Source organism: Pelmatolapia mariae, linkage group LG6 (assembly GCF_036321145.2).
Source record: "Pelmatolapia mariae isolate MD_Pm_ZW linkage group LG6, Pm_UMD_F_2, whole genome shotgun sequence".
NCBI lineage: Eukaryota > Metazoa > Chordata > Actinopteri > Cichliformes > Cichlidae > Pelmatolapia > Pelmatolapia mariae.
This window is the reverse complement of record NC_086232.1, coordinates 44,647,125-44,666,445: the sequence shown is the minus strand read 5'-3', so window position 1 is coordinate 44,666,445 and position 19,321 is coordinate 44,647,125. Positions and strand designations below refer to the sequence as shown.

The following is a 19,321-nucleotide window of genomic DNA, read 5'->3' as shown; positions in this document are numbered from 1 at the left end:
GCACCTCCGCTAGATTGTCCGGGGGAACACAGAGGGATTCCCAGGCCAGCCGGGAGAGAAAGTCTCTCCAGTGTGTCTCCCTGGGGTCTCTACCCCGTGGGACAAGCCAGGAACACCTCACCCAGGAAGCATCCTTGTCACCCAAACCACCTAATGTATATAATGTATATATATATTATATACATTATATACATTAGGTGAATGTGCAGTAGTAGCATGTATGCAGCAAGCAGGTGAATTCTGTACATTAAGTGAATTAAATAAGAATAGACATTCTGAACATTTTACAAAATAGACAATATTTAAAATTAAAGGAATTTGAAATGTACATACCGGTGGGTTTAGAGTGTCTAGACGTGATTATATCTCGTCTAGACTATATCAACCTATATCGACCGGTAAATCAAGCGCTTCGCTTTTACACTCAGCTCTCTCTTCACCTCGACAGACCAGTACAGTGTCTGCATCACTGCAGCTGCAGCACCAACCCGTCTGTCGATCTCCTGCTTCCCTCACTCGTGAACAACATCCCGAGATCCTCAAACTCCTCCACTTGGGGCAGCAACTGTTCCCTGACCTGGAATGGGCACTCCACCCATTTTCAGGTGAGGCCCATGGCCTCAGATTTGGAGGTGCTGATTTTCATTCCCACCGCTTCACACTTGTCTGTGAACCGCTCCAGTGCGAGCTGGAGGCCATCACCCGATGAAGCCTACAGAATCACTTTGTCTGCAGCAGAGATGAGATTCTGAGACCACCCGAGTGAAAGTCCTCCGTCACTGGGTTACACCTAGAAATTCTTTCCATAAAAGTTACGAACAGAATCGGTGACAAAAGGCAGCCCTGGCGGAGCCCATCACCCACCAGGAACGAGTCCGACTTATGGTGTTTCCAGTTTTCATTGACTGCAACTTTACCCTGACCTGACCAACTTTATTTTCATTCTAACAACCAATCCCTCATCTCTCAGCCCATCAGAGTCCCTGGTGTTCCTCCTCCGTCTCCATGGAGATGTCTGACCCACACGATGCCACGTGACATGTTGTACAGGATTTTGTTTCGCTGTTCTCAGCTGCCGTCGGACCACCTGCCCCCACGTCTCAACAGCACGCTACCGCCCACCATCGGCAGAAAACTGCCACTGCCGCTACAGAGGAGTGAGTACCTGCTCTCTGACTTTCAGAATTCAAGTCAATGTCAACACTCACCTGCCTTCCTCCACAGGTAACCGCTCTTACTCTGACAGCTTATTGGCTCTGAGGTCTGGAGATAAACACATGCCGCTCCCACAAGCTTCATCACAGCTGGACTGGTTTCACCTGGAGAGCACTCGAGCCTTCAAAGGTAACAGTCACTGCACTCAAACTTATCAAACTCCTGGATGGAAGGAGGATTAAATTATGATGAGGCTTTCTTGCCTCGTTAGCAAGCAAGCAAGCAAGCAATTTATTTATATAGCACTTTCAGATCAGCCCCCAGCTGAACACAAAGTGCTGTACACTTGACATGCCAAAATGATACATTGAACATGTTAAAAAATAAGAAAAATAATAATATAAAATAAATAATATATATATATAAAAATGATTATTAAAATGACATTAAAATAATAAAATTAGCACAAATAGCAAAAACAATAATAAAATAGTATAAAAAATGATGATGAGAATTACATTTAAAACAATAAAATCAGCACATTAGATCAAAACAATAAAATCAATAAAATCAGGGTCAGACTGTGTCATATGCCAAGGAGTAAAAATGGGTTTTAAGACATGTTTTAAAAGTGGACAGTAAAGGGGCCTCTCTAATGTGCTGGGAAAGATTGTTCCACAGATTAGGAGCAGCAATAGAGAAGGCCCCGCCCCCTCTGAGCTTCCTCTTGGACCTGCGTACCTCCAGGAGCAGCTTGTCAGCTGACCTGAGAGACATGGGGGGTGAGTAAGGATGCAGAAGCTCAGAGATGTAAGTTGGGGCAAGACCGTTTAAACATTTAAACACAAACATGAGAATTTTAAAATGAACTCTAAGATATACAGGCAGCCAATGGAGTGAAGCCAGGATGGGAGTTATGTGCTCTCTTTTACGAGTTCTGGTTAAAAGTAGTGCAGCAGAATTCTGGACCAGCTGCAGACGAGAGAGAAGATGCTGACTAACTCCACAATACAGTGCATTACAGTAATCTAGACAACATGAAATAAAAGCATGGATTATCGTTTCAAGATGTGGCCTGGATAAAATAGGTCTTATCTTTGCCAAGCGCCTTAAATGATAAAAAATGGACTTGACAGTAGCCCTAATTTGGCTGTCTAATTTAAAATCACTGTCCATCTCAAAACCCCGGTTTGTAACAACAGATTTAAAATACTCTGCCAGGGGTCCCAAATCAATAGCAGAGGGTTCACAAGGTCCACTAGGACCAAACAGAATCACCTCAGTTTTGCTTGAATTACAACTTAGAAAGTTTAGGGACATCCAAGATTTAATGTCTTCTAGACATGCTAGAAGTGGCTTAATAGAGAAGGCGTCTTTCTGCTTCAGAGGCAGATAAATCTGACAGTCGTCAGCATAGCAGTGGAAGGATGGTTCCCAGGGGCTGTAAATATAATGAAAAAAGCAGAGGCCCTAAAATTGAGCCCTGCGGGACCCCAGACTGAAAAGTGGCAGAGGAAGACTCATACCCTAAAAAGTTAACACTAAAAGTTCTGTCACAAAGATAAGACCTAAACCATTTCAAAGCAGTACCACGAATGCCTGCAAGATGGTGCAAGCGAGACAGTAAAATGTTGTGGTCTACAGTGTCAAAGGCAGCTGTTAGGTCAAGGAGGACAAGAACAACATGATTACCAGAGTCACAGGTAAGGACAGATATAGATGTTTCTTCTCTACTCTGACACTCAAAGCGCTTTACACAACTTGCCTCAGTTGCACAAGAACTTTTTTCTATGTAAATGCTTTCTATCTAACATTTACACATGTTCATACTCTGATGGATGCAACGGAGAGCAAATTGGGGTTAGTATCTTGCCCAAGGACATAGACTGGATGGGGAGCAGATGGGGATCGAACCTCCAGCCTTGCGATTAGTAGGTGACCTGCTGTATCTCCTGAGCTACAGCCACCTCAGGTAGTCTTTAACCTCTGTGTTTGTTGGCCCACTAACCCTCTGACCTTGTGGTGGGCAGATTCTATCCAATTCAATTCAGTTTATTTATACAGCACCAAATCACAACAAGGAGACAGTAGACCCTACAATAATACATACAGAGAAAAACCCAACAATCATATGACCCCCTATGAGCAAGCACTTTGGCGACAGTGGGAAGGAAAAACTCCCTTTTAACAGGAAGAAACCTCCGGCAGAACCAGGCTCAGGGAGGGGCGGGGCCATCTGCTGTGATTGGTTGGGGTGAGAGAAGGAAGACAGGATAAAGACATGCTGTGGAAGAGAGACAGAGATTAATAACAGATATGATTCAATGCAGAGAGGTCTATTAACACATAGTGAGTGAGGAAGAAACAGTGCCTGTTCTTTGCTCCCAGCGCTATTCAAAACTGATTTTAAGGTCCTTAAATGTGTCGCGTTTCTGACCTGGTAATGATGCACACTCCCAAAGGTCAGTGAGGTCAACTGAGCAGGGCTCCTGGTTTCACCGAGGAGCAGATTAAAGCTCAGAGATCAGTGAGGACCTCAGCAACCTTCAGCATCCTCCAAACTAATTTACGGAGAAGGCAGAAGGGGTGGACCGCTTCGAGCTGATAGGCAGGAAACAGGAACTCAAAATAACTGCTTGTTACAGGCAAAATTACTTAAGGACCGCCTCCTGTGGTCACATGACTCACAGTTGGTCACATCTGGTTTGTTGTTTGTCTGTTGTTGCGAAGCCACCACCCTCTCTTAGTTAGCTGGTTGTTCACCTGTTCACAGCGAACATCAATCAGACACAACGCACACTGGGGGTGACATCACAGAGCTTCGCCCTGGAGGACAGGTGAGACGCCTTATTTATTTTCTCTCAGTAATATTGCTGACATCACAGTGACATCATGGCTCCCCTCCCCTCAGTGACATCACAGCCCGCTCCCTCTCAGGTGAAGTCCTCCGACTGGAAGAGATTCTTCAGCAGCTGCAGCTCGACCTGCTAAAGGTAAAGCGCATTAAACTGATGTCATGGAGGCAAGCGGATGACATCATCGCACTGACTTGTGTCCATGTTGTGTTCAGGAGCAGCGGGACAAAGCTGCGCTGCAGCAGCAGGTGCTGAGCCTCCGTCAGGAGAACCACCGCCTGCAGGAGGAGAGTCACAGCGCCGCCAAGCACATCAGGAGGTTCGCCGCCTGGATGCTGCACCAGGATTCGTTACCATAGTAACACCACTAGCATTTACTGACCATTCAGCACTGTGTCACATGACACGCAGCGGATCGTGGTGACGACGAAGAGTTTGGACTGTGAGCAGAACAATCGATCGCTAAATTGATTGCTGAACAGCACGAAGCAGCACGCTGGATGAAGATGAGGTGACCTGACGGGATCAGTCACAGCTCGGCTGACCGGTCTCGTCAGTCCTCCTCGGTTACCTGGAAGTAGGCAGAGCCTCTCTATGATTCTTGCTGTTATTTGTTTTCACACAGAGGCGCAGTGAGTTAGTCGCAGCATGAGCTGACCTCCGTGCGCTTCCACCTCTGTCAGCATCGGAGCAGCTGGCGACGATGAGCTTTTACTAAACGCCTCAGCGCAGATGTTTAAGGATGTTTTCTCTTCAGACTGTGGATCATACAGATGTTTGATCCAAGCTGAATCAGCTGATCCAGAATCAGCTGATTTATCCAAAACTCTTCTTTCATGTGCAGAGAGATCCTGCTCTCTTTCTGCTGTTACGTGTCTTTATTTTTGTAAAGGTTTACAGAATTGACGTTTTTGGCCTAGTTTTCCTGGAGATGATGTGATTAATACTGTAATTACAGCAGCATTCACAGATAGAAGGTTCTTATTCGGAAACATTTTCATCAGGTCGATCGTTTATATATTTTATATCTGTATATAAAAATATTTCATTTGGTCAGCAACGAGCAGCCTGTGGAGCCGCATGTGTTTAAGCTGGCTGCAGGCCTGATGTGGATGAAGGTGAGGAAAGGTAAACGTGTAGTGGGACCTGAGCGGTCACATGACCGAGCCTCCGCGTCTGTGGACTTCATAAACTCGGTGGGGCTTCAGGAGGAGCTGCCAATCAGCTGTCAGATGCCGCCCCCTGGTGGAAGCAGCTGTGTAATAAAAACTCAGTTTGTTCACCATGGCAACAGTAAATCTTTACACTTTATTTCTCTGATCAAAATAAACATTGGAAACAGTGATGTCACCAATCAATAATCAGTACTGTCAGATTTGTGGTCAGCTGCAGGTCAGGTGGCCTCTGAGGTGTGTGAGCGTGCTCAGTAGCGAGTCGAGAACCCGTGGATCTCCACTTTGGAAATGTCTCGCTCGTTGGAGAACACGGTTCGATCAATTCGGGAACTCGGACTGCCGACGCTCTTCAGCCAGTGCTTCCTGAGGAAGAGGAGGAAGAGTGCAGTTAGTACATCAGTGACCTCTGACCCCGCAGTGAATAAAGAAACACTGTGCTCCTCTTCATCACGGTGAGGTCACCTGACAGAGACACAGCCCACGCCACTGGCATCACTTAGTAGGAGGGGCTTAATTGTGTTTAAACCCCATCCTCATTAAAGAGTTCAGGTTATATCGCAGGACAGTTACAACACAAGTGGGTGGGGTCATTTCACAAACTACACACTTTAGCCCCTCCCATCACACCAGTGAGTAACAGAGTTGTGGCATCAGGAGTTTAAGGACCTGCTTGATTTTAACGTGATGTAAATGTCTGATGTCACAGGTGTGACAGGTGAGCGTCATGTGATCGGTATCAGAGCGCTTCACTGCCACACACAAGTAGTTTAGGAGAACTGTGGCCCCGCCTCTCTGAGTATGCTCCTGCAGCTCCTTGCTCCTCTGTCCTCCTCCTGCTCTGACTGTGAGGTCATAGTCAGGTCATAGGAGGCAAATGAGGACAGCACAGAGCTGCAAAGCATTATGGGAGCTGTAATACTGCACTGACATTTTCAAATAAAAATCCATTAAAGGATATATCTGTGTGTGTGTGTGTGTGTGTGTGTGTGTGTGTGTGTGTGTGTGTGTGTGTGTGTGTGTGTGTGTTCGGAGGCTCTGATTGGTCAGCCAGACTCACATGTCACTGACTTTCTCCCACGGTCCCTGGACCTGACCAATCACAGTGCCCTGTCTGGTGTTCTTCACCCAGCCGCTGAGCCCCAGACTGCGCCCGTGATCCTCCGTGTACTGGCACACATTCACAGGTGTGTGCGTTTAGTCATGTGACACGTTTCCATGGTACACACTGATTAAAAACAGCAGTAATGTGAAGGAAAAGAGGAAGCTCACCATCCTGAAGCACACACCTGAACACGGAGAACAAACACAGGGTCAGCGAGTAAAACCTCAAAAAACACACAAGCTCGCCGTCACGTGTCAGGCGACCTACCCTGCACGTTCCCGAAGACCTCAAAGTCCACGGAGACGAGTCTGTTTTCAGCCATGATGGCGTGAAGGAGACAAAGTAAAAGCACACACGGAATCATGTTTGCGCAGCGAGATATTTTTATCTCTGATATTTAAACCTCTCTCAGAGGCCTTCAAAATAAAAGCATCACTCTTGACTGGTCACAGTCATGGTGATCTTTATTTTGAAGGGCAGTTATACTACAGAATACTTCCAACAAAATAAAATTCACAGCTTCCTCGCTGTCGTGAAACAGTGAAGCTGCTTCCTGTCCAAACATCAGGAAGTAACTGTGTGAACATGACCACGCTCACACCACTGAATGTGACGGCTTGGACAGGTGAGGACAGGTGAGGACAGGTGACGCTGGACCAGAATAAAAACACACGGCTTGTTTCTCGTCAGTCTGATTTTATTCAAAGACTTGTGAGTCGCAGACAAACAGGCCAATGAGAGGAGGGGGCAGAGCTTCAACATCTCAGGTGTCACTCAACCTTCCTCTTCTTCACAGCGCCAGGTAACTTATCCTGCAGACTGAAAACAGACACAGGACGCTTGTCAGCTGCTTGTCTGGACAGAATAATGTGAACACCTGCAGATTAGAGGTGGGCTCATCTTTGTTAACGTGGAAACTGAACATGGATGAATCAATCAGCAATCAATACCTGACTGTGAACTTTAACTATAGACAGGTGACAAGCACAAGAAGAACAGACAGTATGAACACACTGAGCATGCTCAGTTCAGTCCGACTCTTCATAAAGGTAGAACAGGTGGGAGCCTTTGTAACAGAGCTCACCTGGTTCAATTAAGATAGACACTGATTTTAGATCTGAGGTCAGCGTGTGCACAGGTGAGACAGACGGCAGTTACCTGTGGACCATGGACACCTGAGACAAACATTACAGACCCCAGTGGTGCTGCAGAAATGAAGGTCAGATTCTCACCTCTGACCTCAGTGAGACATTTAGATCAGAGTTGACCTTCGGTGAGGTCGAACACGATGAACACCTGATTACCCGTGACCTCACCTCTGCAGAGTTTCCTCCAGTTTGAGCCGAACAGCCTCAACGTGACGATCGATCTGAGCCTGAACACAGAAACACGCTCTGAGCTAAGCACGCAGCAGACTGGGTAGAAGACAGGCACATCAGGTGTGTCTTTACCTTCTTCTTCTGGTAGATCAACGGTGTAGTGAAGAAAATGATGTCAGCTGCACACAGAGAGACAATCAATCGGAGATCAGAAAGACTGATATTCAACTCGCTCAGAGGGAAACAAACTCACCAAGGATCAAGATGGTGACGCCATTGAACACGGCACCAACGTACGTCATCACCCAGGTGACGGCTGCCAGCTGAAACACGTAGAACAAAGACATGGACCAAACACACAAACAATACACAAAATTCAATTCAGTTTTATTTATAAAGCGTCAAATCACAACAGTCTCAAGGTAAAGACCCTAAATAATACAGAGAAAACCCAACAATCATATGACGCCCTATGAGCAAGCGCTTTGGCGACAGTGGGAAGGAAAAACTCCCTTTTGCTCTAATAGGGTGATATGGTACTACAAGGTCATTAAGATAAGATGGGGCTGATTATTTAAGACCTTGTATGTGAGGAGCAGGATTTTGAATTCTGGATTTAACAGGAAGCCAATACAGGAGAAATCTGCTCTCTCTTTCTAGTCCCTGTCAGCACTCTGGGTTTTTAGGGTCGAGTACAATAACCTCAGTTTTATCTGAATTTAGACATTCCTGCAGTTTAACTGCTTGCTGTGTGTTATCTGGCTTCATGGACAGATAAAGTTGAGAATACACACAACAAACAAACACACAGAATAAAAACACACACTGACCTTCAGGGAGTCGACCAGGTCCTCCACCAGTAACAGCCTCCTTGTTTGATTACTGAACCAGTTCAAGTGGATCAGAAACTGGTCAGCGAGCTGCCGAACTGACTCTGAGGACACCGAAATGTCCCTCTCCAACAGAGACCTGAAGAGGAGAGCTCCGGTGAGGTCAGAATGGTTAGAGCCAGGTTAGAATCAAATCACCCGGGTTACCTGAATGGATGACCTTCATCGGACTTCTGGACGGCCTGGATCACGGATTTATAAACTCTGCAGACGGGATGGAGAACAGGAAGATGTTTTTCATGCTGGGTAATGCGATCTGTCTATAGCAGGTTCCACCCACCTGAAGGTGATTGTGACACAGAGGCACGCCAGGAGCAAATAGGACACCACGCTGATGACTGACAGTGTTGCCAAGGAGAGAAGAACCAGCAGTGAGAAGCCGAATGCCGCTGCAGATTTCTTCGGTTCTCTCCAGTGCACGAGCTGTGAGGCTGCTGACATATTTTCTGAGATTAACCAAAACCAGCTTGATGCCAAAACAACAAATAGATACTGAAAGACAAGAAAGCAGAGAAAGCAGGCACCCAGAAACCTTTGACCGGGAAAGACGCAGATATGGACAGAACGAGCAGGAGGACTGCCACACCAACCACACCGTCACAGCAGTGAAGCAGATTCAACCATTCATGGAGGGTTTCCTCGTACGTGTGAACTGGAGTGAAGCACTCACACCATCGAGGCTGGACTGGTAATCTGGCATACGGAAGAGCCGCTGCGCACTGGCCTTATGACAGCAGCCCATTCGTTCACTTTCATTACTCACACTGGATCGCCTAATCAAATTTCTTAATGAGACCAGCCCAACCCTACCTTCACTGTGTGCTCACACAGCTTGTAGAAAAAGTTTAGCGTGGAAGAAGCAGCTAGAAGGCGGAGCTAAAAAGCTGAGAGAAAAAAAACAGACGCAGCATCAAAGCAGCTGTCGGGCTGCTGCACCGCCAACAGCTGTAGCACGGGAGGCTGCTGCTGCTGCACCAGCTGTGGAGACGTGCAGGAGGAGGAACAGCAGCTCAACAACAGACTGAGGAAAAGATGGAGGAGGCGAAATAAACGTGGTGAGAAAATAGATGGAGGAACATAATCAGAGATCCAGGTAAAACGGTTACGTTGACCACGAGCTGCTCCTGACAGCAAAATGTAGCTTTCACTGCAACAACAACACTAAAAACAGTACCCACATGATTAAAAAGAAAACATTCAATAATCAAACTTAATGAAATATATACAAGTGAATGGGGTCAAAGTCCAAGACTAGCTCAGAGACGTAGCCGGTGTTCTTTCCCACAAGCAAAATCAGGTGAGCAGATGTGCTGAACCTTCATGAACCACAAACAAATCCACAGGAACCTTCAACAATTCAATTTGATTTATGCAGTGCCAAATCACAACAGACTAATAATCACCAGCAACCTCTGAAATCCATCAGGAATTTTTAAAAACATTCCCAGAACTTAATCCTGGACCTTCAGGACCTCTACTTTAGCCTTTCACAGCAGCATCCAGTCTGCTAGGAGAAACAAGCACTGGCCTTATTATCACCTGAAAAACAAAACTAATCTTTGCTGTCAGCAAATAATTTGGAACATGTTGTAGATGCGTTCCCTTTTTCCCATTTCGGGAGAAATGTCCCATTACTGGGACTCTCTTTTCCCCATTCAGTCATCCTCAGCCCAACATCAGCTGGGCTGCTAACAAAAAAACCTTTAAAGATAATTAATCACCTTCGTTCAGTTTCTTTCCTCTGTAAGCTAAAGAACTGACAACATTCAAGAGAAAACCCCAACGAGCCGTGGGAAGGAAGAACTCCTTTTTAACAGACAGACCTCAGGCTGGGCTCGAGCACTTAAACATGTTTTATTCCACGTGCAAAGCTCTCTGTAACTCCACCTTTTAGAGTTTCCCAATAACCTCATCTGATTAATCCAGGTTTAATCCCTGCAGATCAGCTGCGGTCATGTGGATCCTATTAGGAGGCGGAGCTACATTCCACAGAGATCCCGTTCAGAGCACACACATACTGATTAGTCTCCACAAGAAAATAAGATCAACGCTGATCTGAACTGATCTGCTGATGTTTCCTCCAGAATGAGGAGCCAAAGAACCGAGAAAGAGAAAAAATCTCCCAGAAGAACGTTGGAGATTTAATACCTGATAAATATCATCTGACCTTCACATCATCCAACTCACGGTTTATAGCTCAGCTTTAAACACTCACACACATGCACACTCACACACTCACACACGCACTCACACACACACACACACACACACACACTCACACACACTCACACACACACTCACACACACACACACACACTCACACACACAGCAGCCTAACTAACAGTCAGCTGATCAGGACAACAGAGCTTTGTTAGCCTGTTTGGTGAAAGTCAGGTGAGAACAGGTGGCAGCCTCCGTCTACTCTACACTGTTTCCATGCCAACAGATCAGGTGTCTCACCTGTGTGCATGAGGTCTCTCAGCGAGGAGGAAGAGTTGTTGGAGGACGATGAAGAGTCTGCCATGTTTCAGCTGCTCGGTCTGCAGCTCTGACCCTCCGTCTGACTCTCCAGAGCTCTGCAGCTGCTCCATCCAGCGATGACATCACCACATGGGTGGAGCTGGAAAGTGGGGTGACGAAGTTTAAACCCTCTGAGCAGCTCGATGTGAGCTCAGAGCAAGAATGCTCAGGAGGGTCAAAGGTCAGCCAGCTGAGAGTAGTTTGAGCAGACTCAGACAAACATCCTCACACGCTGTTTAAGTCCAGCCAGACAAGGGCGTGCTGGTATCAGTCGTTATCGATCAGACAGGAAGTGAAACCAAACGCAGCTTGAAGCGCAACAATCGTTAATCAGTAATCAATAATATCGACACAGCTGTTTATATAAAAACACATCAACAGACAGGAAATTAGCTCAGTGATCGCAAGACAGAGAGAGAGCGAGGGAGGGAGCCGCAGGTGTGATCAATAAACCTGAAAGTTCAGAGTTCCTGACGCATGCTGCCACAGCACGCCGTGACCACGCACCTGTAACAGGAAGTGCCAAGTCAGGTGATGCCGTACGACCTGTGCAGCAAAGATGTCTTCTGTATTCTGTGGTACCCGGGAATGTGCTCGCACTCGAGGGGTTTACAGCTTTATTCGTGATGTCACAGCAGATTAACGATTACCTGGATGGTTTAGCGCACCGTGTCTTTGCAGCGTGAGGTTACCGCCACTGAGGCTAAAGCACGTGTCCACACCGGGTTACCTGCTCCTCCAGCTGCGGAGGCTGCAACGCTGAGAGTCGTAGGAGTACTGATACTGGGAGCACCGAGGCATCCCAGTAGAGAGCTCACCCGTACCTGACTGCTACAGATAACCCTGAGAGAGCAACCAATCAAGTGATGGTGATTATAACAGCATTAAACTCAGCCTATTTAACCTTGTGACGTCACTGATGGTGTCACTGATGAACAGCTAAAGATCGTACCATCAGAAACTGAAAGCGTGCACTCAGGTGGCTGCAGTACTCACTTCTAACCCCCGGACAGCGTCATCAGCATCTCAAGGGTCCACAAAGGCAAAACCTGGCAGGTTCTTGGCAATCCAGAGAGTTCAGAGGGGCCCGTCGTATCCAAAGACCGCCTCCAGCCCACCTTTACCTGCCCTCGTTGCCAGTTTCCCACATACACCTGTGTCTGTGTCGAAACAGATACCTGCTGTGAGCTTCTGGAGTAAACTCACAGGTGTAAAACAACAGAGGCCTACATTACAAAGGTGGATTTGGGCCTATCCAGGTAACCTCAGGGTTGCTGGTGCTGTGGACCTCACCTCCTCCAGAGCAGGTTAGGATCCAACAAGATCTCTAGAAATTGGCATCACCATCCAAGGAAGATCCCTTGCACAGCTATGGAGACAGTAGGAGGGTTTGAATGTCTTTGTGTTTCCCCAACGAGCATCAGTGATAAATAATCAACAATAAACAGACGGCTTCATTTCTTGGTTGTTTTCTGTTGGCAGTTTTACAGCAGTGCTGTTGTTCTACAAGCATTAATGTCTGATCCTGAAACAGCACACCTGCACTGTACCTGCTGACCTCAGGTCCGACTTGTTGGAATTGTGTTTTTATATTTACTCTCCAAAAATAAACAGCAGTGAGTCTGCAGCTGAGAGCTTAAAAACTAAAGCTGTCAGGAGGAGGTGACGCTCGGAGTGTGAGATTTTACTCTTTACTTTTATTCACAGCAGGAACTTTTTTATGAGCAGCACGTTCAGCCGTACTTTAATTCAATCACTCAGACTACGTTCGCTTGGACTGGGATGACTGCAGTGATTTTCTCCATTAGGCTGAAGGACAGGAAGCTTCAAAGTCTCAAAGCTCTACTGTGCAGGCCTCACCTTAGAGATCAACAGCAGCAGTGATTAAAAAAAAACAGTTTATGTAATTAAACGTTCATTTTCCTGCTCTGTGTCACAAATCACCAGAATAATGGTGATAATAATAAAATTAATGATAATAATTTCATTAATTTTGGTTGGTCTTCCTTGAGTTTGGCCTCATTGGCTGAGTGGGCATTGTAACCTACAACTCTTGCACCAACTTTTGAACATACCAATGAAGCTGAAAATATGTAGTTGTGCACCAGCATCGCAATTCCACTGCGATGTCCATGAGAAGAATTACTTTTTTTCATGGCTTACATTGGTGTGGTTTGCAAAGTGCTTCAGATGAGGAAATCTGTTTCTTGCACCCATCCTGATTTATTTCCACTACCAGTACTTCCTACTGGTCCATCTCTGACAAAGTGGTCTTCATAAGGTATGCGTGGGAACACAAACATTGGAGGAATTGTGTTGCCAATGGCATTAACCGCATATACAAAGGTGACCAGTGAACCTCTCTGCTGATGTCATTGCCCCAACTTGTTTAATATAAGTTAAAGTAATAGTGTGGTGAGTTTTAACATTTGCATTATTGTTACAACTAACCCAGACTGTTGCTGTTAAACTGACCCAGACTCCTATAGCCATGAACTTCTCCCTCTTTGGCTCTCGGAGGAGGCGGACGCATCTTTCACCCTCTCCCTCCCTTATCTTCCTTGCTGCTGCTTCTATGTCTTTGTCTAGTCTCGTCTAACTCTAACCCTCAAAGAGTTTCTCAGTCTTGTTCTCTAAAACCTAAAGAATTATGGATTTGATCAACTGGTCCCGCAACGGAATTGACACCTTCCTGGGCTTGGGAGAGCCTGGTTGTCCTGCGGAGACGTTTGCTGCCGGATACTCGATGGTCGGTTGTGTTGTGTGTCTGGCGACACCCTCGATGGGGGACATTGAACGACAAATACCAATTCTGAACCACGATAACAGAGTTCTGGCTGATTGGAGCTGGCTCAGCTTATCGAAGAACAGGAAGCGGCTACAGCTGTTCAAAATCCCATAAGGCTGGCTGACATGATAGACAATGGGCAGGGCTGTGAGTAAGACTGTGTTAATGAACGCAATATGGATAAGATCTTGGAGAACAAGAACGGGAATTGAGAGAATTGGTGACCAGTGATGGACATTAGACCAACTGTAAAAACTGGATGCAGTTGTTCGCAGTAAACCCAAACATTCACCATCTTCACTCATGCGGCCCCCCTGGTGCCAGCTGAAGGCCTGCCAAGGTCGAAGCTGACTGGAACAACAAAAATCTCCATGATAACAGGATTGTTGTCAGAACTCTCTGTCCCTCCTTCAAGGCCACCTGACCTTCGCTTAACCGGGCGTGGTGACACTTTCTCTCAGCTGAACACGGGATAAACATACACACACAAATGCACACGCATGAAACATGTACACTGATACTGATACGCCCTCACTATCACCCTCCCTCCCCCGAATCCAACGCCTCCTCCCATGCTTACCTCCCATCCGATGTGGACAGCGGATCAGCTGGAGGCGCAATCGAAGATTGCAGCGGTCCCAGATCCAGCTGTACACACTGGAACACTCTCCCATGTTGCTTGTCTGTGTTTTATTGTGTTATGGTGTGATGATGTCTGTGCACTCCTGGATTATCCTTTTGTGTTACATATTTCGATGTTTTTTCCCTTGCTACCTAGCCTGACCTGTCTCCCCAATGTGATGTTTGTGTATTGTATGTACGGTCGGCAAGGTCTGTCATCTCGGTTGTTGGCAGCTGCAACTGACAAATAGAGGCCATCTCATCTCAACTAGCTAACATTACAGCCAACAGCTAAAACATTAGCACTAAAGACCTACACAGAATATATCGCCATAGACATACAAATAACATAATTTCAGTTTGATGAGTTTAACTGCAAAGCAGATAATGCTATTAGAAATTGAAATTTATTTTTTTAACTTACTTTTGGCATACAAATTACTTTTTTTCTTCTTAAATTGTCCGTGTTTGCCAAAATGTGCTAATTTTTCACATGTGATAGAAGAACTGAATTTGGCATGTACAGGATGAATCACATCATTTGAAACTTAGCTCTGATTGGAGAAATTGGAAGTGTTACAACTGACCCACATTACGGTCTCCCCTACTATTGGAATCCTCTTCTTGCCTATGGAGAAATTTATCCATTTGTATTTTCTGAATGAGCCAAATGTGATTTTTGTAAATATATTTAGAAAACTATTTTCACCTTCACATATTAAATGAATAATTCTGAGTTTTCTAATAAAACATTGCTCAAAGTTTTTTTTTTGTTAACTAAAAAAATATTTGGGGCATTTTTTCCACTTTTTCCAAATCTGACTGTAACGGTGAGAATTCCTCAGATTCTCGTTTAGACAAATTGTTTTTTCACATAATCTTATTATTCTAGAAATTATTTTAATTTCTCTCTCGTTTATCTTTAGAGAAAGCATTTTCCTTTTGAAAACTTTCTGATATCAAATTTCATTTCCGTGAAAACTCTTAAATAGTTTTGCTTGTTAATAAGTCTCAGGGCTTAACTTTGGATTAATTTAGTTTCCAACAGTCTTTGTTCTGAATTTGTCCAAATAATTTCAAATCAGTCTTAACTGGACTGCTTTATGGTCTGTCAGGACTGTTGTTTCTTTACTCATTGCTCCACGTATAAAGATCTCCTGTCACAGATATGTTCGAGCTCGGATGATGTTTGGTTCATGGGGGCACCTATCCATGCTTTCATTCATCACTGTGCTGGCATCACCTCCATATAAAAGTTTAGCTGAAGGACATGAAGATAACATCTGCCTTATCTTCTGTGGTTAAAAATAAATATACATTTTGCATTTTATAATTAAAGCCATTTATAAAGTGTGACTGATCAATATCAACCAATAGTGTAATCCATTGTTCGCTGATGTTGCAGTTTAAGTGTGAACAGCTGCAAATCTGCTGTCACCAACAGAAACGTGCTGCCTTTCTCACTCTTCTTCTTCATTATTTATGTATTTATTGCGTTTTTAAAGAGTCACATTTTATTTGAAATTAAATTTGCCGACTTATTTTAGGTTTTCTGGATTTTCATCAGTTAATGTATTTATTTTATTTTTGCTGTTTTATTGTGACCTCGCAGTATTACTTTTCTTCTTATTTGGTTTCTCTTTAATGTTTTATGCTTTGGCCGAAGGGTCTCTATTCTATTTCTAGTCGCTTCTATTGAATGTTTTTGCTGTGCCCGCTTCGGCCTGCAGGGGGCAGCCGCGGCTCAGATTACGCCTTAAAGCGGAACTTGTGTTTCCGTGTTGTGTTTCCTCAGGAGCGTTAACAGCTGTGGACAGCAGACGGCAGGGGGGTGGAGGGGTGTGTGAATCGATTATTGCTCAGCTATCGATCTCAGCACCGTGAGGTCCATGATGCAGTGCGGCTGGTCCCTCATGGGTCCGCTCAGGTGGCTTCACTACGTCAACAAAGAGGTGAAGGTGAGAGCGGGAAAAGGCGAGGAGCACCGCGGCTGGCTGTTGAGCGTGGACCCGGTGTCCGCCAGGTAACGCGCACGTGGAGCCTAATTTGTAAATCGAACAGCTGATCGTAACGGACGAGTCGAGTTTTTTCAGCCGTTTCCTGTGAACTTTGACCTTAACTCGTTTTTTCTGCATTCCGGGTATTTGCCCGATCAGGAGTCACGTGGCTCTGACCCTTGTCTTCCTGTGCCCTGCAGTGTGGTCCTGGTGTCCTTTGGTGAGGCGGTGGCGGTGCGGGTGGTGATGGGTCACGCCGTGGAGGCGGTGGAGGTCCTGCGAGCGGCTGATGATGAGACGGCGAAGCGTCTGTGGTCGGTCTTCCTCCCCCCGCCGTCTCCTTCCCTGGACCCCAAGGAGCTGCGTCAGCGGAGGGATGCCGTGCGGCGGTGGCTGCAGGAGAACCGGATCCCCGTGGAGGAGGAGGGGGAGGAGCTAAAAGTGGCGGGCGTCCTGACGATCGCTGCGCCCTATAGCGCCCAGGACTGCAGGAGCTCCAACCAGATCATCCTGGACCGGATCCAGAGACTGATCGGGATCCAGGACTATACCAATCAGAGGTTGCCACTCTGAGCTGGGCCAGTCACCAGGTCAGTGAACATACTGACCGTTTATCAATGCCCAAGTACGCGAGTATGTACTCGCGTTCTCAGTGAGCACGTACTCGCCGAGAACGCACGGGAGTACGTACCCGCCGAGAACGCGAGCACGGACTCGCGATATGTACAATTGGAACACCAGCGTACGTGATGATGTCACAGGTCCGGAGTTTCTACTGCCGTCCCCTCTTAATTTAACTGTGAGTAACATGTTATAAAGCTTAACTTTAATCACAGCCAAACCGGTTTACTCAGGAACAAATAAAACACTGAAATAAACCAAACATTAACATTTAGAAGTGATCTAAGTGACTTATATATCATTTTTAACCTCAGTAGTGAAACCTCTATTAATAAAAATAGTGTACATGTACATACGTGTACATACCTTAATAAAAACAAGCAGGTGAGATGTTAGAACGCTTTTATTTCTATTCTAGTGGACACTCAATACTATAGACAGCTGCTGGGGTTTCTTTAACCTGAGTAGTGAGAAGAGCGCGGGGGGGGGAGGGGGGGGTGTTGAAAACGATGTGCCGGGAGTCCGCTGTTGAGTTTTGGACGAAATGCATTCTGGGATATATAGCTGTCCCAAGTCCACACCAATGCATGCTCGATAAAACGGGCGGATCGAGAACACATCCGGGACTTTTTCGCGTTCTCGGCGTGATGCGTACTTCGAATTGGAACAGTACTTGGTCTCCGACTGATGACGTATCACGAGTACACGAGAACGCAAGTACGCACAAGTACGCATATTGAGAAACGCCCGTAATCTAAATAAAACGAGTTTAAAGTGACTCACTTCCTATAAAACTCACCTGTCCCACAGACTGACGAGTCACCGGTCGCCATGATTAGTTACGTCAGAGTGGGAGGAGTCGGTTTTAAATATGTGCATAATTTTAAAAGATAAACTGGTTTTATTTTGAAGGAGTGACAGGCGCAATTTCATTTCAGGTGAGAAGAGACCTGCAGCAACCACGAAGAACCAGGAAATCAGAGTGCTGGCTCACCTGGGGTCACCCGGGGTCAGGGTGTGCACAGGCGGATTTCAGTTTCTGTTGTCAGACTCCAGTAATCGATAATTATTGATCTGCTGTAATCATTGACACCTGGATGTTGCTGATGTGATTGAACATCACCTGACTCACCTGCGTCAGTGTCAGGTGTCTCTGGTCTGTCCTCTGAGGAGAACTGAGCTCTGCTCTTTATTTGCCCGTTGCCATGGTGACACCTGCGCCTGTGGGAATGACTTGCTGCAGACTGATTCCCGGAGCGTTGTTGGAAATTTTTCTTTGTTGCAAAGTTTCGTGTCGTTTCGTACTTTGTAACAAAAATTCAGACTTGAGTCAAACTTTAACCCCAAGCTTTGATCTTTGTCAGTTTCAGTAAACATGGGGATGAAACGTCTACCGAATCATTTAATCACTGTAAATAAACTGTAAGGTAATTGTTGTATCTATGGTAACAAGACACCCGTCCCTCCACGCATTTATTTCAATATGCTCTGCTTGGTTTTGTTTGTTGAATGCAGAGCAGAGAAACACCTGTATCCTGGGGCTTTGTGTGTGTTCACATTGTCAATAAAGTTAATTGAAACCAGCCCAGAGTGAGCTCGAGGTCACAGCCCAGCGCCCCTTATCTGCTCTTTAAGTGATGACAAGATGAATCCTGCTCCAGGCCCAAACTACTCTGCATTTATTTAGGCTATTGTGTTTTTAACATGTTTTAATGTTTTGTATCTTGTTCTATTTAATCTGAACAAGCAGAGCTGTACGTTTTAATTTGTTTCAGAAATCTCTCAGTCAGAACATGCTATATCATGTTTAGATGGAAGCTAGCGAGCTAACTTCCTGCTAACTTCTAACTCTGTTAAATGTAATAAATTCTGTTTTCATGGATGTTAAATTTAATTGTTACACCTGGTAACGATCATTTTATTAAAGATGAAAGAATTTAGACAGTTTTTAACTCTCAGTGATGCTGCAGTGTTCGTTTGACTTTGGGACCTGCAGCGGAGTTTGAACCCAGACACGACTAATGACGTCAGACTTAAAGACCACCCGCTGCTGCAGGGGCAGCGATGTGGAGGAGCCCACCTACAAAAACCTCAACCTCCTGCTGTCACCACAAACAGCCACAGTTCAGCTCCTGCAGCACCATCTGCTTCATAGGAGGTGGAGGAGGTGCTTCATCACATTAGGAACACACCTGTGAGGTCAGCAGGATGAGGCCACCGCTGCTGTTGATTGATCAGTGATCAGAAAATAGTCTATTGTGTTGAGGTGTCTGATTTT

The 19,321-nt window shown here is 45.7% G+C and overlaps 4 protein-coding genes across 6 annotated transcripts in view; 3 read left to right on the top strand and 1 right to left on the bottom strand.

Annotated features, from left to right (window-relative positions):
* Positions 1–5,181, top strand: part of LOC134629659 (signal-induced proliferation-associated 1-like protein 1) — a 28,945-nt gene extending 23,764 nt beyond the window's left edge. Inside the window, exons 16-20 of the mRNA XM_063477176.1 lie at positions 971–1,157; positions 1,225–1,344; positions 3,929–3,992; positions 4,067–4,148; positions 4,226–5,181. Of these exons, the coding sequence (XP_063333246.1) occupies positions 971–1,157; positions 1,225–1,344; positions 3,929–3,992; positions 4,067–4,148; positions 4,226–4,369 (597 nt within the window). The 3' untranslated portion in view covers positions 4,370–5,181. The remainder of the gene's footprint in view (positions 1–970; positions 1,158–1,224; positions 1,345–3,928; positions 3,993–4,066; positions 4,149–4,225) is intronic.
* A 118-nt stretch (positions 5,182–5,299) lies between these two features.
* On the bottom strand, positions 5,300–12,919 carry LOC134629663 (reticulon-3-B-like). 3 transcript variants are annotated; one of them, XM_063477183.1, is made up of 12 exons: positions 12,013–12,919; positions 10,957–11,116; positions 8,777–8,930; positions 8,644–8,700; positions 8,437–8,575; positions 7,860–7,929; positions 7,739–7,785; positions 7,604–7,662; positions 6,555–6,595; positions 6,455–6,471; positions 6,243–6,352; positions 5,300–5,548 (listed from the first exon to the last, which is right to left on the bottom strand). In XM_063477183.1, the coding sequence occupies exons 2-12, from the start codon at positions 11,018–11,020 to the stop codon at positions 5,434–5,436; spliced, it is 873 nt and encodes a 290-aa protein (XP_063333253.1). In that variant the 5' UTR covers positions 11,021–11,116; positions 12,013–12,919; the 3' UTR covers positions 5,300–5,433. The 3 variants fall into 3 exon arrangements, with proteins under 3 accessions (XP_063333253.1, XP_063333252.1, XP_063333254.1); XM_063477182.1 differs by lacking the exon at positions 12,013–12,919 and adding an exon at positions 11,524–11,984; XM_063477184.1 differs by lacking the exon at positions 12,013–12,919 and adding an exon at positions 11,524–11,859 and having other exon boundaries at positions 8,777–8,927.
* Positions 12,920–14,385: 1,466 nt separating this feature from the next.
* Positions 14,386–18,925, top strand: gemin6 (gem (nuclear organelle) associated protein 6). The gene is made up of 3 exons (XM_063477193.1): positions 14,386–16,448; positions 16,623–17,012; positions 17,982–18,925. Exons 1-2 carry the CDS (start codon positions 16,315–16,317, stop codon positions 16,993–16,995), a joined length of 507 nt encoding a protein of 168 aa, XP_063333263.1. The 5' UTR covers positions 14,386–16,314; the 3' UTR covers positions 16,996–17,012; positions 17,982–18,925.
* The window catches only part of zgc:110222 (uncharacterized protein LOC550336 homolog), a 102,089-nt gene continuing 100,437 nt past the window's right edge, over positions 17,670–19,321 (top strand). The window contains exon 1 of the mRNA XM_063477187.1: positions 17,670–17,760. Coding sequence (XP_063333257.1) covers positions 17,691–17,760 — 70 coding nt within the window. The 5' untranslated portion in view covers positions 17,670–17,690. The remainder of the gene's footprint in view (positions 17,761–19,321) is intronic.

Bases quoted from the DNA above. Each gene is read 5' to 3' on its own strand.
- LOC134629663 (XM_063477183.1), bottom strand. From the start codon at position 11,020: ATGGCAGACTCTTCATCGTCCTCCAACAACTCTTCCTCCTCGCTGAGA. The intron at 8,701-8,776 runs GTGGGTGGAACC...TCCCGTCTGCAG, and splicing joins TGTGTCACAATCACCTTCAG to AGTTTATAAATCCGTGATCC. The intron at 8,576-8,643 runs GTAACCCGGGTG...TCTCCTCTTCAG, and splicing joins GATGAAGGTCATCCATTCAG to GTCTCTGTTGGAGAGGGACA.
- gemin6 (XM_063477193.1), top strand. From the start codon at position 16,315: ATGATGCAGTGCGGCTGGTCCCTCATGGGTCCGCTCAGGTGGCTTCAC. The intron at 16,449-16,622 runs GTAACGCGCACG...TGTGCCCTGCAG, and splicing joins GTGGACCCGGTGTCCGCCAG to TGTGGTCCTGGTGTCCTTTG.